Source organism: Rhododendron vialii, chromosome 2a (genome assembly GCF_030253575.1).
Source record: "Rhododendron vialii isolate Sample 1 chromosome 2a, ASM3025357v1".
Classification (NCBI taxonomy): Eukaryota; Viridiplantae; Streptophyta; class Magnoliopsida; order Ericales; family Ericaceae; genus Rhododendron; species Rhododendron vialii.
Genome location: NC_080558.1, coordinates 16,356,811 through 16,371,491, shown reverse-complemented (window position 1 = coordinate 16,371,491; position 14,681 = coordinate 16,356,811). Strand labels below are relative to the sequence as shown.

The following is a 14,681-nucleotide window of genomic DNA, read 5'->3' as shown; positions in this document are numbered from 1 at the left end:
AATTACCAAAAAAAGTGTGCTGCGTATTTTTTACAAGAAGGCTCCAAATTTGTTCCTAATACTACAAGGGAAAACTCCACAGGAAAATGCAGTTGTCATTCCCCTCGAGAGTTGTTCTTGTCTCATGATTAATGAGGAATATCTCAACATAAGTGGCAGATACAGAACAATAAATTTCCAGATCTTCATTTCAAGTTGGTTATGTGTGATTTTCAACGAATAACATCTCCTCCAACCTAACACTCGGTGAATTCTGCTTCACAATGATGGGAAGAGCCGACATCAAAAGATCTAAAAGCAATGTCACTATCAACGACTGGCTATCACAAGCCAGTTATCACTGCGGTAACTTTTCTGACACCTCTAACTTCAAATTCCTGAAGATCTAAAGGATCGTTAGGCTACGCTTTCACGGTTTATATTCGTACTAGAAATTAGAATCAAATGAGCTTAATTTTACCCTTCTATTCCTCACGAGATTTCTATATCCCAGCGGTTATCTCCTGGTTCTCCCACAAAGAAGACCAGAGTTTGAGCCTCAGCAAAGGCGTTTGGGGTCAAGTCATAGATAGCTTCTAAACCCCCTGTGGACTAACTCGCTAATTCCCACTAACGTATACAATATTAGCAACAACAAAAAAATTCTATTCCACATTTATTATTCGAAAAATGATTTGCAGAACACTTTTTTACAAATGCACTCTAAAATTTCTCTATTGGTGCTTGTATTGTGTGTAACTTTGAGTACTGAATGACGACTTTTAGAGTCCACTTATAAGACAATTGAGTGCAAAAACCATTACCCTTATTTGTAATCAAATTGTCAGGTCATTAGTAGAACAAAAATGCAGGTCATTAGTAGAACAAAAATGCTAGGAACACAACAATTCAAACACAACACCAAACAAGCATATGTAAAGGCCAATAGGACACTTCCACATGGATGCTTATTGATTTAATCTGTGGTTACGACAATTAACTACTTCGGCAATCATATATGCTACGTCCATATATACAATACACAAACAAATGCACACACTCAAAAAGATTGAGGGCCTTACATACATTGGAAGTGCAGTGTGTTTAAGCCCCCAAATTAATGGGATTAGGGGATCTTGTAGCAATTAATTAGAGCGCTGCAGGGTACAGTCCCTACAATTAACGATGTCGTTTGGCTTAATGAAACTCAACCCTTAAGCACCCAAAACGATGTTGTTTTGGTCCTTTTATATTCCTTTCAAAAGCAATAAGAAACTCAACCCCAAATTGACGAATTTTGCTAGTCTAGGGCATCCCAAAACAAAAACAACTATGAATTTTGCGTGTGAACGTAGCATTTTAAAATGCTTCACTTTGAAATAAGAAATGATATGTATTATCGAGAATATTTCGCCAAATTTCACCTCTTCTGGTGGTGACCCCTTAGTTTTTCATTGACGATAGTCATTCAACATTTCCGGAGTACCACATGGCGTTATCTACGTGGTACTTCCAACTATTTAAGTGCACATCCCGTCATCCAGATGTCATTGGATGAAAACACCAAGAAGTGCACATCCTGTCATCTTGATGCCATTGGGTGAAACGCCTCTTGGCGTTGGACCAACTTCAGTTGAATGACTGCAATTACCATCCAAGATTTATAAGGTCATAAAAGCTATAGTATTTGGCAATTAGATAACCTGTCTAATATCCATTGGTTAGTCATGTTGTGATCTCTTTGTTTCACCAACCTATGGAAACTATTAATTATATTATGGTTGCTGGAATTGACAAACCTTTTTGAAGTGTGGTTCAGGGTATAGCTGCTAGAAAGGCAATATTGTGTTTCATGAGTAGTTAGAAGTCAACAATGAAACCCCATGCACGTTGAAAGGGTTGGTCTATCGAGTAGGAGCATGACATCGAGTAAAATATTTGTTTTTTCATATTCACACGTAACTTCAACTTTCATCACTAGCAAAAACTCTTAGGGTTACTGAAAGTTTGATTAATTGGCAGTTGGCTTCCATACTCCAAATCATAGTTTTGAATACCGTTTCGAACAGGGTACCGGTTTTCCCACTGGTACGGTACGTACCGGTACCGGTCAGGTACCGGGTACCGTTTCGAATTTACCACAACTACAATATATATAATAATTATATATAAATATAATTCAAAAAAATCTCATACCATACAATTCATCATAAAATACCTCTAGTCCCACATTGCTTAGTTACAAAACTCTTTTCCACTTTAAATGACTTTGCACACTAGTGAACTTGTGAATGAGGACCTAATGAGAGGTCTCGCGCGCTCGGAAAAATGTGTCATGGCCGAAGGCAATTTGTAAAAATTGATTCGGAAACCAATTAACCGGGTGCGCGCAGGGGGGTGCAAATCCGGGATCCGAGCCTCGCGCACATACTATGATTTAAGCCCGCGTTTTGCTAAAATTGTTTTTTTTTTTTTTATACCAGATTAACGTAAAAAAAAAAACTCTGCAAAATTTCGGTCCCGATACCGGCCGGTATTTCCCGAAAAGTCCGGTACCAACCGGCAAGGACTGGTATTGGGACCGAAACGAAATTGGGGGGTTAGGGTACCGGTTCTTCGCCAAAACGGTATGTACCGGCCTGTACAGAACGGTATCAATAACTATGCTCCAAATAGCTAGGTGTCTGTTAAATCATTTCGGATACCCGATAATTAAAGTCTCGTGTGCTAGTAATATTTTGGTTTGGCATCTTTTTTTATGAAACATTTGGTGATTACAAAAGTACATTAATTGTTTACAGGCCTTATCACACAATCAAAGTTTTAGTTCAAGGAAACATACAAAACGAAGAAGGTAACGAGTTCCTTCCACCTGAAAGCTCAAGCTCTATACAATTTTTTTTGTGTGGAAGAATTGAGATCAAGCAAGCTAGGTTCAACTTGAAAAGGAAAAATCAAGCTTATATTGGAATTCAGGCCAGAGAGAGAACAGAACGTTATGAGGAAAAAATAGATTAATGCTCAATTTATAAATAAGAGAAGGCCATTGTCTTGTATCACTTGTTATTGACAGTACAAACTAATATTTATTTTCCTGATAAAAAAAAATAGTTAGTTTATTTCCAAAGAAATCTAATCAAATCATGTTATTACCTACTACATATGTCCCAAAACGTTTGTCCGGTCCGCAAAACGAGGACTCAAAAATAATATATTTCTTTCAAGAAAAAATTCAAATTTTTTTTCATAAATTAAAAAAACTCATCGATATCTAATGAATTGTTGAAAAAATTTAAATTTTTCTTGCAAAAATTGTAGTATTATTTTTACGTCCTCGTTTTGCGGATCAAACAAACATTATAAGACGGAGGGAAATATATCAAACCATATTGTTTATTTATAAATCTAAAAAATAGATGGTGCAAATCATTATACTAGGCTTTCTGGAAAAAAAAAAAAAAACCCATCTCAAAATGGGAATGAGCTCCGTCTGTGCCCAGTATTCTCGCTATTACTTTTTCAAAGCATTATTTGTGGGGCCCTTCTGGATTCAAAATAATGATCTAAATAATTCATATTGTGGGCCTTTTAAGAAAAAAATTAATTTGAACTAACATCAATATGCACATAAAAGAACAATATTTTGTTTTCTTTAATGAGTGGTTTAAGTTCAAGATCAAATTTGTTGGGTATCTAGTAGATAAATGTCCCTCTGGTTCAACAGAATGAAAAGTTAAGAAGTAGTGGCTGTAAAAAAAATAGCTAAAACCGTAAAGAGTTCGTCGCTACTTTTGATGTCCGATCAAACTAATTTTCTTTTAAAATTTTCCCTCCCCAAGCCTATGTCATGAGCCGTTGGAATGCATGAATGACAGTTTAAAGGGGTATGAAAGGAAGTTCATATATATCTCGCACAAGAAAGAGGAGTGATAAGTACCCAGAAAAATTAACCCGAATTTTCCGTTTCTATTAAATGGTGCCGGGCCTGCCGGCCTCCACATGTTAATTATTTCAAATTGAACAATGATGGTGTCACTGTCACAACTCTACGGTTATTTGTGTACGTGAAAATACAGGTCCTACATGAATATTTCGTTATATAAGGATGTTAAAAACCTTAGTCACATAATTTTTCAAACTGGTCTTCGCTCTCATTTTCAATTCTTGCTCTGCATTCATGCTCTCAAACTCTAAGTGATTAGGACATAAGATTCGGTTTGAGAGATTTCTAAAAAATGTTTTTACGCTCGTGCTCGCGCTTTTGCACTCGCATTATGTGACTTAGATTAAAGACATATGCTGCCCAAGAGCAGTGAACGATGGGCCCTTTGGGCTAATTTCTCAGTGTCTTTTTTCCATTGTTTTCTCGGGTGAAAAACTGAACCCATACGGTTTTGGTTATGGCGCACGTTGGGTATTGGTTTGAATTTGCGTATAGATAAGCACTCAAATTATTTCATGTCCCTGGGGCACCACTTCACGGTGCTCCAAACTTTTCTCCACCACACATTTGTGTTGGCTACACACACTTTGTGGTGGAAACCACATAAATGTGTGATAGAAAAAGAGTTTGGGCACCGTGTACCGGTGTCCGGTGTCCAAGGGGATAGAATAATTTTCCTAAAAAGTTAGGGGTGTAAATGCACCTTCGTAAACTATTCGAGGCTTGACTCAATAAAGACTCATTTGAGTTTGATTTGAATACTAAACGAACCAAACCTAAGCCTCAATTTTGGGCTCGTTTAAGAAATAAGCCAAACTTGGACGTATTCGACTTGATTAAACTTGCGAATTTGGAGTATAGATAGGGAACTCAAAAGAATTTCTCATATATGCTTGAATATTTATGAACTTTTGAAAGTACTATAACCTTAAATTTTAATATTTTTTTCTAAATTTTATGTATTTATGAACTTATTTATGTACAAAATTAAAATTTTATTTTCAGTTCTGGACTTGTATGAGGGCATAAATAGCTTTTTTTGACTCGTTAAGCCTTGTAAATAAATTCGAGTACTCAAACCTAGGCAAGTTCGGCTTGAACTCGATGTGTCAAATATTCAATAAGTTTGAGCTTGGCTCAAATTTGTTTAAAAACTTATGCTTTGTTTGGACAGTGTTTTGAAAAAAAATTAAGTTTGATTTTTGGGTAATGAGTAGAGAGAGAAATTAGAGTAATAATTAGAGATATGAGTAATGAGTGGAAAGAAATAGAGAGAAAAATGAGAATAATAATTGGAAAGTAGAGAGAGAAATAAGAATAATAATTGAAAATATGAGTAATATTTTTTTTTAGTTAGAATTTTTTTTTCAAAATACTCCCATTCAAACAAGGTATTAATGAACAAACCTATTTTTTAAAAACTCGGCTCGATTCGGCCGTAGCCCAGGATCTAGCATAGGCTATATATATATTTCCCCAAAAATCGGATAAATCCTCCACACCAAAAAAATTTCCACTGCTAGGTGTATACCACGTGGTGCTTGCTCGGCGTATCTAAGTTGTCCATTGTGTTTTTCGACGTCTTAGATTTGGAGAGAGAAAATGTGAGAGAAAGTGTTGGGGTGAGAGAAGAGAGAAAATTTCAATAGAAACCGTCCAATACACTTTTAGATGGCTCGGATGTGCCGAGTGGATACCACATGAGATATACGAATTGGGGGATGGTGCTGTGCAGTAGTGTGCATAGCATCGTGCTACACACCTCCGAGCCGTCGGATGCACATGGCTCGGATCTCACCTTGGCAATGAACGGCTCGCGATCATTGATTGCCGAGATAAGATCCGGGCCGTCAGATGCACAATCCGACGGCTCGGAAGTGCGCAACACTTCGTCCCACTGCACAGCATCAACTCAAAGTCCAGAACATACCCACCCACCCAGCACCGAAAATTTCTCACCTGTGCACCTTCCTGAGTGCCGATATGTAGATACGGAGTATCTAAATGTATCTGTGGACCTACTGTATACGTTACATCTTGCCTACTTGTACTAGGCTACTTCTTCCTCTTTTTACGAACCGCGATGCACAAATAGGGCCCCCGTCATCTCTGTTTTCCTCTCTCTCCCTCTCTAAAAATTGGTGGAAACGTGTCATCAACATTCTGCTCACCTACCCTTCTCTCTTTCTCTTAATCAAATTCTCCGTACTCGGGCCTCTCTTGCCAACAATGCCGCACTGAATTTCCCCATGAGTCTCCCATTGTCAAGTTCTCTACATTGGGAACTCTCGTACTTGTTCAAATAATGGATATTCCCATCTGGGTTTGCGCCAATCAGCCTTGTACTCAATTGGGTTTCAGATATTTGGGATCTAGGCGTTGTGGGTCTGGTGGGTTTTTGAAATTGGATGGAGAAAATCTTCGGAAATGGGGGTGTTGTGGGGCTTTGTTGGCTCAAAGGGCTACGAAGCCTGTTGAGGATGAGAAGCCAGTGGACTCACCTGGTGAGAATAACCAGACCCAGGTTGCTCATTTTAGTGGGTTCCATAGAGATTTGAACTCTCTTCCAAGTGAGTTTTCTTTTGCATAAATGTCAATTCTTGTGTATTTTGTTTGTCATTGTTGTTGTGTCGTGTGGAAAGTGATAGTAGTGTTCAAATAGCATAGGAAGAGCTAGCTTAAATTCACAAAAAGAAAAAAAAAAATCATAGCTTTATAGATACTTTGTGATTCTTGACAATTTTCCCCATTAGATTACATTCGTTTTTAGAATTTCTTGTAGTTTTCGCCCTTGGAATTGCAGCAAAAGTACATTTGTACATGTAGCTTTAGGAAAAATTATTCAATGCCCCTGTGCACCGCCACATGGTGCACCAAACTCGCTCTCCACCACACATTTTTTGTGGTGTGGTCTCCACTAAATAATATGTGAAGCCCACACAAATGTGTGGTAGGGAAAAGTTTGGGGCACCGCCATGTGGTGCGTGGGGGGCATGGAATAATTACACCTAGCTCTAGACTTCCAGCGCAGTGGTAGTCATCGGGAAGCCTTTGTCTGGAGTTACTAGCATCTGCGTACTACAGTTGTTGTGTTGCCTAGTCTGCCCCGGCTTTAATTGGGTAGAGAAGGTGTAATTGGTCCCGAGATTAATTGGTTTATTGGGCTGGATACCGATTTGTAAAAAAATAGCTCTAGACTTACAATTTTACAAAATTTTCTAATCAATAATCCTTTCTTCCACAGGTCGTTACATTGGTCATATAGTTTTTGCTATATTGTATTGTCATCGCCTGAACTGATTACCTAGAATCTTTCTATTGTATTGCAACTATATGTGCATCACTTCAAAATGTGTCCGTATTTGCTTTAGCGAGCCTTCTTCCTAGTTATCCTCTACTTCTTGACTTGTTCTGGGGTACAACTTCATAGTGTTAACGTAAAAGAATAAAATGCAGAAGCCTTATCTGCCACTGATCTTTCTTCTTCTCCTAGCGACGGTTCAAAGGTCCGGGTTGCTTATCAGGTATGAAATGCATACATACTTCAGCTTAATATTTCCAGCTTTCTAATTGCTTTTTTGATGTTGGTCTGGTTCCTGGATGTAGGGGGTACCAGGTGCATACAGTGAGGTTGCCGCTCTTAAAGTATACCCCAGATGTGAGACTGTCCCATGTGACCAGTTTGAGGCCGCATTCAAGGTTCAATTTATTATTGGTAAATTCAGATTTTTCCTTAGTTGCACGAAGCGGGGGGGAGAGGAGATGATCATAGAAGCGTCTTGTTTGGGAGCTCCAGAGGGGCGTTTAGGAATAAGTTATAAATCTAGCAGTCTTATATAGAATCCAAGCTTGCCAAAACCCACCAAATAAATCACTTACCAGTCATAGAAGTTCCATGTTTAGGCAATCCCTGCAGCTAAGAATTTTAGTTAATTGCAAATACTCTTTTCCCAAAATATAGAAATAAATTTTACATTTATACTAAGTACTTGAAACTAAGTAAATTTGAGTAAATATTTTCTAGTATGTACTATCTTGTCAATATGAACTATGTGTTTAGTATCTTATGTTTATTTCATATTTTATCTTGCTTTGTAGCTCTTCTCTTATTCCTTTTGGGATTCATATGCTTGAGCGGGTAGTCACTCCCAAGAGTCCGATTGATGGCAAAGATGGGATATTTGTATGCGCCATACCTATAAAAGAGGTGCGGGAGAGAAGGTCGAACGCTAATTCCTGACTGAAGGGCTGAGAATGAACATCAGTTTTATTTTAGTTAGGGAGTGCGCTAACGAGGTTTATAGAAGGTTTTGTCTTGACTCTTGAGAGGGGGGAGCAAGGTTATGGGGTGGATTCGTCTGCCCAACAGAAGGATTCTTCAACTAAGGATTTACATATTCACGTTTTCACTTACCATTGGAATATTTTACATTTCGCAGGCAGTTGAATTGTGGTTAGTGGACAAAGCAGTACTACCTATTGAGAATTCTGTAGGTGGAAGCATCCACCGAAATTATGACTTACTCCTTCGTCATAGACTCAACATAGTTGGGGAGGTGCAGATGGTTGTTAATCACTGCCTTTTGGGTTTGCGTGGAGTGAGGAAGGAGGAACTGAAGCGTGTTTTGAGCCACCCCCAGGTTTACTAATTTTTCTCTTGCATTTGCCTCTCTCTCTCTCTCTCTGAATATAGGAGTATATAATTATATATATCTCAATTTCTTTTCCTTCTTTTTATTTTTTTTGATGAACCATGTGATTGGGTTTTTACGTGGAACTGAGTGCTAATCAATATATAGCCACAATGTCAGGCAATTCGTTACACTAAAGTCGGAATAATTGCCAGCCATGTAACTTAACTACTTTTTTTTTTAGCTTGTTTTCGTTCTTTTTTTTTTTTTTTTACTTACTTTCTTTTTAGATTGACAGAAAAGGAGAGTAGCCTATCATCCTACTGTAAGAAAAGGGAAGCAATGTAGATAGGATAGCCAGAGCCTATAAGTAACGACAAGCTTTATATAGTAGAGAAACCATTTATCAGCTACTCAAATTTTTTTGATGGATTCTGAAGCTTGAATACTTCTAGATGTTGTCGCGACTAAATTTCTATATGATGTTGTATGTAGCCCATGCCGATAACAGTGCTCTTAATTGATAGATCACTTTCAACTGAGCTAGCCCAAGTTGATTAAATGGAACTCTTACTATCGTTATACACAAAACGTAATCCGTTGTTGCTTGCAGGCACTAGATCAATGTGAGATGTCACTACACAAATTAGGTGTTGTAAAAGTTAATGCTGATGATACAGCGGGTGCCGCTCAGGTTAATGCGTTGCACTTCTTCTTTTTCTTCTTCTTTTGAGATAACCTACATATCCACAAGCTTAATTATGTTGGATGAAATTCTTGTAATCATTTCCGTTTGTGGCGTAGATTGTAGCCGCTGATGGCCTGAGAGATACTGGAGCGGTTGCAAGTGCTCGAGCTGCAGAAATTTATGGGCTTGACATCCTTGCTGAAAGAATCCAGGTATACCTGTTTAGTGATGCGTGTAGCCTCCATGCAGAGTTACTTTGCTTCATGGAGAACATGCCAGTTAACAAGTCGTTTACATGTACAAAACAGAAATTCTTTCTCCAGCTTTTACGTATGAGAAAGCTAGTACTTCACACTTCCACATATTGTGTGTCCGGAAGTTTGCAGTAGAATAGACTAATGTTGAATATATAAATATCATAAAGTTTAGTCATCACATTGTTGCATTTCTGCCTTCTTTTTTATTTTTATTTGACATGGACAAAGCATCACTTTTTAAAGGTTCTATGAGGACCTGAATGGAGCAAAAAACAAGGAAAGAATGCTGATAAAAAAAAAAGAAAGAAAAGCATTCCAGAAGTCTCAGTTGTATTCAGTGAAGGGGCTACCATCTCTTAGTATTGGATTACATGTGGAAACTTCTTCTACTATAACCTTGTACTTTTTGTCCGTTTGTGGACTTTTCTGGGCTAGATGGCTAACTGGTAAGCTGTCATCCGGAAGTTGCGCTGGGCATGGTTGCAAAGCTGGAGATATTAGCTCATTCGTTAACACTGCAGGGTAAATCCATCCATACCACACAAAACAGGCCTTAGAATATAGTAACTAAATGTAATATATACATAGTCGCTCCAATGACTAGGTAAAGCCAGCTGCTTATCAGGCCTTATAATATAGTAACTAACTGTAATATTTAAACAGTTGCTCCAGTAACCAGATAAAGCCATTGCTTGCTTATCATAAAATTATTCTTAGTACACAATACATGGCAAGTGGCTAGAGGGTTCGGCTTCTATTTTGAGGGTTATCTCACGATTATGATTTAATGTCTCATTAGTTTTGTTTTGCAAATATGAACTCACGGTTTGATTACCAATGCATTGAGCAGGATGATTCTGATAATGTTACTCGTTTTTTGATACTTGCGAGAGAACCTATAATTCCAGGAATAGACAAGCCCCATAAGGTATGGTTATTCTTGCTCAAATGCAATTTTTTCCTCTTTTTAAGATGATAAATAGGAAGTGTTTTCTTTACAGACAAGCATTGTCTTTACTCTAGAAGAAGGCCCTGGGGTACTATTCAAAGCCTTGGCAGTGTTTGCTCTGAGGGACATTAATTTGTCAAAGGTAATTTTAAGGTGAAGTTTCTTTTCTTACAAATTTTTAGTACAAACTGTTCGTATCTTTATTTATGGAATACAAGTGCAGATTGAGAGCCGGCCACAGAGAAAACGTCCGTTGAGGGTTGTTGATGACTGTAATAAAGGCAGTGCCAGGTGAGTTCTATTCTCCTCTATAACAGATTTGCAGGTTGCAACATTGAACAACAAAGAAGCTCTTATGTACTAATACAGATTTGACTGGTTGTAGAGCTAGTGGATGCCGTGGAATAGTTGTGACTTAAACATCTAGGGCATGGTAAGATCACAAAGAAGTGAAAGAAATAACTGGCTCATTTTCTGAAGGAAAAACTGAAAATAGTGCAAAATGTGAAAAAGCCATAGAAGTTTGGTGACATCTTGGGATGGAGATGAACTTTAAGACTTCTGATTCATAAGACAGAAAACCACATTTATGAATCCTGCAAGCGTTATATACTTTGCTAAATATTTGCGTTCAGCCATCTGCTTTGAATTGGGGGGGGGGTGTGGGGGGTGTTCGGGGTGATAAATCATTGATTCAGAATTGCATTTGGAGTATAATTCTAGACGAGGTTTCTGCACATCTTTCTGTCTTTAGAGTTGTCATATGGCTTCTGTAGGAATCAGAGGAATGTAATGAATAATGATAATCTTATGTGACATTTGTGCAATTGAATACTTTACAATATCAGGTACTTCGATTACCTCTTTTACATCGACTTTGAAGCTTCTATGGCAGAGCCCCGCGCTCAATATGCTCTGGGGCATCTGCAGGTGAGTACTTTATGGTTTATGTGATTATGTCACTCAAGAAAATACAAGATACTTGTTCTTTTTTGTCTTGTGATTACGAAATGCCTCCTATCTAATGTATATTTGCTACTTCCCCCCGGGGGATTTCATCCTGTTTGAACTTTTGTCCCTGGCCAGTTTCTCTTTTTTATTTTGTTTCCCTGTCTTTTTTATTTGCCCATCTTTCTTCTGTATTTGACTGTCTGAAATGTATGTATGTGACTCCGTGTTTGCATTGGCAAAAGGCATGTGAGGATTTATATACATAGTATATTTTTCTGCGCTTATGTGAGGATTTAAATTCCTGCTTGGGGCATTTGAGTATTTCATTATTGCTCGTTGCAGGAATTTGCAAGATTCCTTCGGGTCCTTGGTTGCTACCCCATGGATACAACTCTATAGGAAACAGCTTTATTCGAGACAATCTTCAGATTATTCATTGTTTTCTCAAGCTGCTGCAAGACAGACATTTCAACCTTCTAGTCTGTACATATCGAACACATTCAGTTGGTGGAAGAGAATTTCTTCCTGTATATTCGATGAAGTCGCCTCCAAATGGGATGGACTTCCGTACATGGATATCTTTCCATTTTTCTTTCCCCATATCCTTTTCAACTTCCTTCTGATGGAGAGGGGTCTTGGCATGTGATGATCTCTTGACTTCATCGATTCCCCGATTGCATCAGTTCGATTCCACTTTGTGCCGATTTCCTTCTGATCTAATCCCCCATTGTTGCCCGCGATCGATGCTCAATTCTGAAAATCGCTCCCTTCAGAACGGTGTTCAACCCTAGAAGAGAATATATGAAGTGAGTAATCTTGTTTAATTTACCCTTTTGTAACTTAAGCATACTGCACCAGTATTTTGTACCGTGTTTTGTAACTTGAATATACTGCACCAGTATTTTATACCATGTTTTCCCTCTCTGCGTCGATACTATTGCAACTATTAGGGACTAACGACGCTGTATTCGGTAGAGGAAATCCATTAGCCATTGACACTACTTTTTATTTCAGCTTGCCAAGGACTCATCCAGGAAGTAGCTGACTAGCTAGTACATGAAAACTCTGCACATCACCAGGAAAAAAAGAAAAAAAAAAAAAGAGGATGCTCATGCTAGACATAATACTCACCAATTACGTACTGAATTTGCAAAACCTTTTTAGTGCTTTATATGGATCATAACGTTTGCAAAAAGAAAGCGTTGAGTTGTGCTTTGTTCAATCTTTCTCTTCAGTGTATTTATTCTCCATCTCTCTCCTGCAAAATTGAGCATTATTTTTGCAACAATGCTATGAACACTCCTACCGACTACTCCTCTCTCACATATGTGCGGGGCCCATTAATCGTGAGGCCCACATATATGTGAGAGAGGAGTGGTCAGTAAGAGTGTTCCTAGACTTGTTGCTATTTTCGTGCCAATGAGGTCGTAATCGGGTTTGCAAAGCACCACTCCATTTTTGTTCAACCACTTTTTCCTCTTCCCATAATAATGTGGTCACTAGTTGTACTTTTATTTGATCAAATTTTACTTCGCAACGTACGAAGGTCTCGAATTGATTTCGTTATACCAGTTTCAGTTACCCTCGTAACGGGGGTTCGATTTTGCTGGTAAAAATAAGATGATGTTTACGTAGGTATAAGCTGTAATGACATTTTAACAAATCTTTTTCAATGACTCGTAGTGAATCTTTTCAAACATTGAGGAAAATTCTATATTTACTCAAATGTGTTTCATTTTGCTTTAAGTACATTCAATACGTAACAAATCCAGAACAATCTAATCAGAGAAGGCAAGATGAACCCATCAAGTCATTTGGAGCCATGTGGGAAAGAATTTTAGCCAAATTTTCCATTGATATTTTATATCACCTCTTATTATCAATTTTCTACCAAAACACTCTTCTATCCAAAGCTTACCCAAAAAAAAAAAAAGAGAGAATGTGTCAAAATTCTCTATAGCTCTATGAACCGCTTATCACCGTTAATAAAAAAGACAATCCTAAACCAATGCAAGAACATGTGTTTTAAGCGTCTGTGCCAGCAATTAATTTTAACAAGGCATGTAATTCTGCAGGATAAAGTTTGCGGACTGAATTACAAATTCGGCTAAAAAAAATTACAAATTCAGGATTACAAATTCGGCTAAAAAAAATTACAAATTCAGGATTACAAATTCGGCTAAAAAAAATTACAAATTCGGGAATGTGACCACGGTACAGTGTGGAGATATTGGACAACTCTATTCCATTAATGTGGGATATAACTCAATCTCTGTAATGTGTGATGTAGTAGGACACCGAGAGAAGTGTGAACCAAAATGTCACGAGGAAACATGGAATAGGATGGTAAACCTAAATCACGATTATACAAATGTCGTGGACACAGTCAGCATTAAAGGATATGTCCATCGCAGTTTATCCAGTCAGGTAACCAAACGTGGACTAAAGATACAATATTTTGTACCACCATTCTCGTCAAAAAATAATAATCTCGTTTCATCTTCCAAATGAAAGCCTAAATAGCACACCACATATTTACAGATCAACTAAATTCGAGGAACAGAACCTGCTAATATGTGAAGATTTGACGACTTCACTACAAAATGCAACTGCATCTTCTCACAGAACCACAATTTCAACACTAAAAACATATCCATATAGATATTATACTAGCCAGGTTTCATAGTGTGCCAAGAGAAAGTACTTTAGGCATAGGTCATCTCACCAGACTAAAGCGTTTGAAACAGGGCATACTAAACATTAATAACAGCAAAAACTATCTTATTCATATTAGTTATTTTCGCTGATTTTAATGCCCCAAAATAACACCGATAGGCTTATCTCACTACGCCTTACTCTTCTCTAGTTCCTTCAGAAAATCTTGATTGTCAACCAGAACCTACAAAGAGGGAAAGAATTATCATGAGCTTCTAACAGTCATTTGGTGCGCTACTACATATAGAAATGCTCCAGTGCATGCTTGCTCTCCCTCTCTCTTTCTCTCTCTCTCACGCACACTCAGACACAGAGTAGTAAAGCAACTCATTGGTTACTCTACATGATATATAGGGTTAAGAATTCTTCAACAATTAGACAAGAAAGAAGGGTGTCTGAATCAAATAGAAGAAAAGTTGGCAATAATGATGGATAACAAAGATAAACAAAGCCAATGAAGTAATTGGCATTTCCAATGACACCAACAGATGGTACCGATGTAGTAACAATCTACAAAGTAACACATATTGATGCAAAATCCTATTTAAATGGCATACTTGCATTTATT

At 37.8% G+C, this 14,681-nt stretch overlaps 2 protein-coding genes across 8 annotated transcripts in view; one reads left to right on the top strand and one right to left on the bottom strand.

Annotated features, from left to right (window-relative positions):
* Positions 1-5,942: 5,942 nt before the first annotated feature.
* On the top strand, positions 5,943-14,297 carry LOC131310800 (arogenate dehydratase/prephenate dehydratase 1, chloroplastic). 4 transcript variants are annotated; one of them, XR_009195305.1, is made up of 12 exons: positions 5,943-6,492; positions 7,379-7,446; positions 7,529-7,621; positions 8,362-8,562; positions 9,167-9,247; positions 9,358-9,453; positions 10,349-10,426; positions 10,500-10,589; positions 10,671-10,738; positions 11,331-11,377; positions 11,741-12,204; positions 12,413-14,297. XR_009195305.1 is itself a non-coding variant. In XM_058338011.1 (11 exons), the coding sequence occupies exons 1-11, from the start codon at positions 6,228-6,230 to the stop codon at positions 12,019-12,021; spliced, it is 1,368 nt and encodes a 455-aa protein (XP_058193994.1). In that variant the 5' UTR covers positions 5,943-6,227; the 3' UTR covers positions 12,022-12,328. The 4 variants fall into 4 exon arrangements, 3 of the variants coding, with proteins under 3 accessions (XP_058193994.1, XP_058194009.1, XP_058194007.1); XM_058338011.1 differs by lacking the exon at positions 12,413-14,297 and having other exon boundaries at positions 11,741-12,328; XM_058338026.1 differs by lacking the exon at positions 12,413-14,297 and having other exon boundaries at positions 11,296-11,377; positions 11,741-12,328.
* The window catches only part of LOC131310836 (lactoylglutathione lyase GLX1-like), a 68,972-nt gene continuing 68,322 nt past the window's right edge, over positions 14,032-14,681 (bottom strand). For all 4 annotated transcript variants that reach the window (XM_058338086.1, XM_058338077.1, XM_058338069.1 and 1 more), the window contains exon 9: positions 14,032-14,297. In XM_058338086.1, coding sequence (XP_058194069.1) covers positions 14,244-14,297 — 54 coding nt within the window. In that variant the 3' untranslated portion in view covers positions 14,032-14,243. The remainder of the gene's footprint in view (positions 14,298-14,681) is intronic.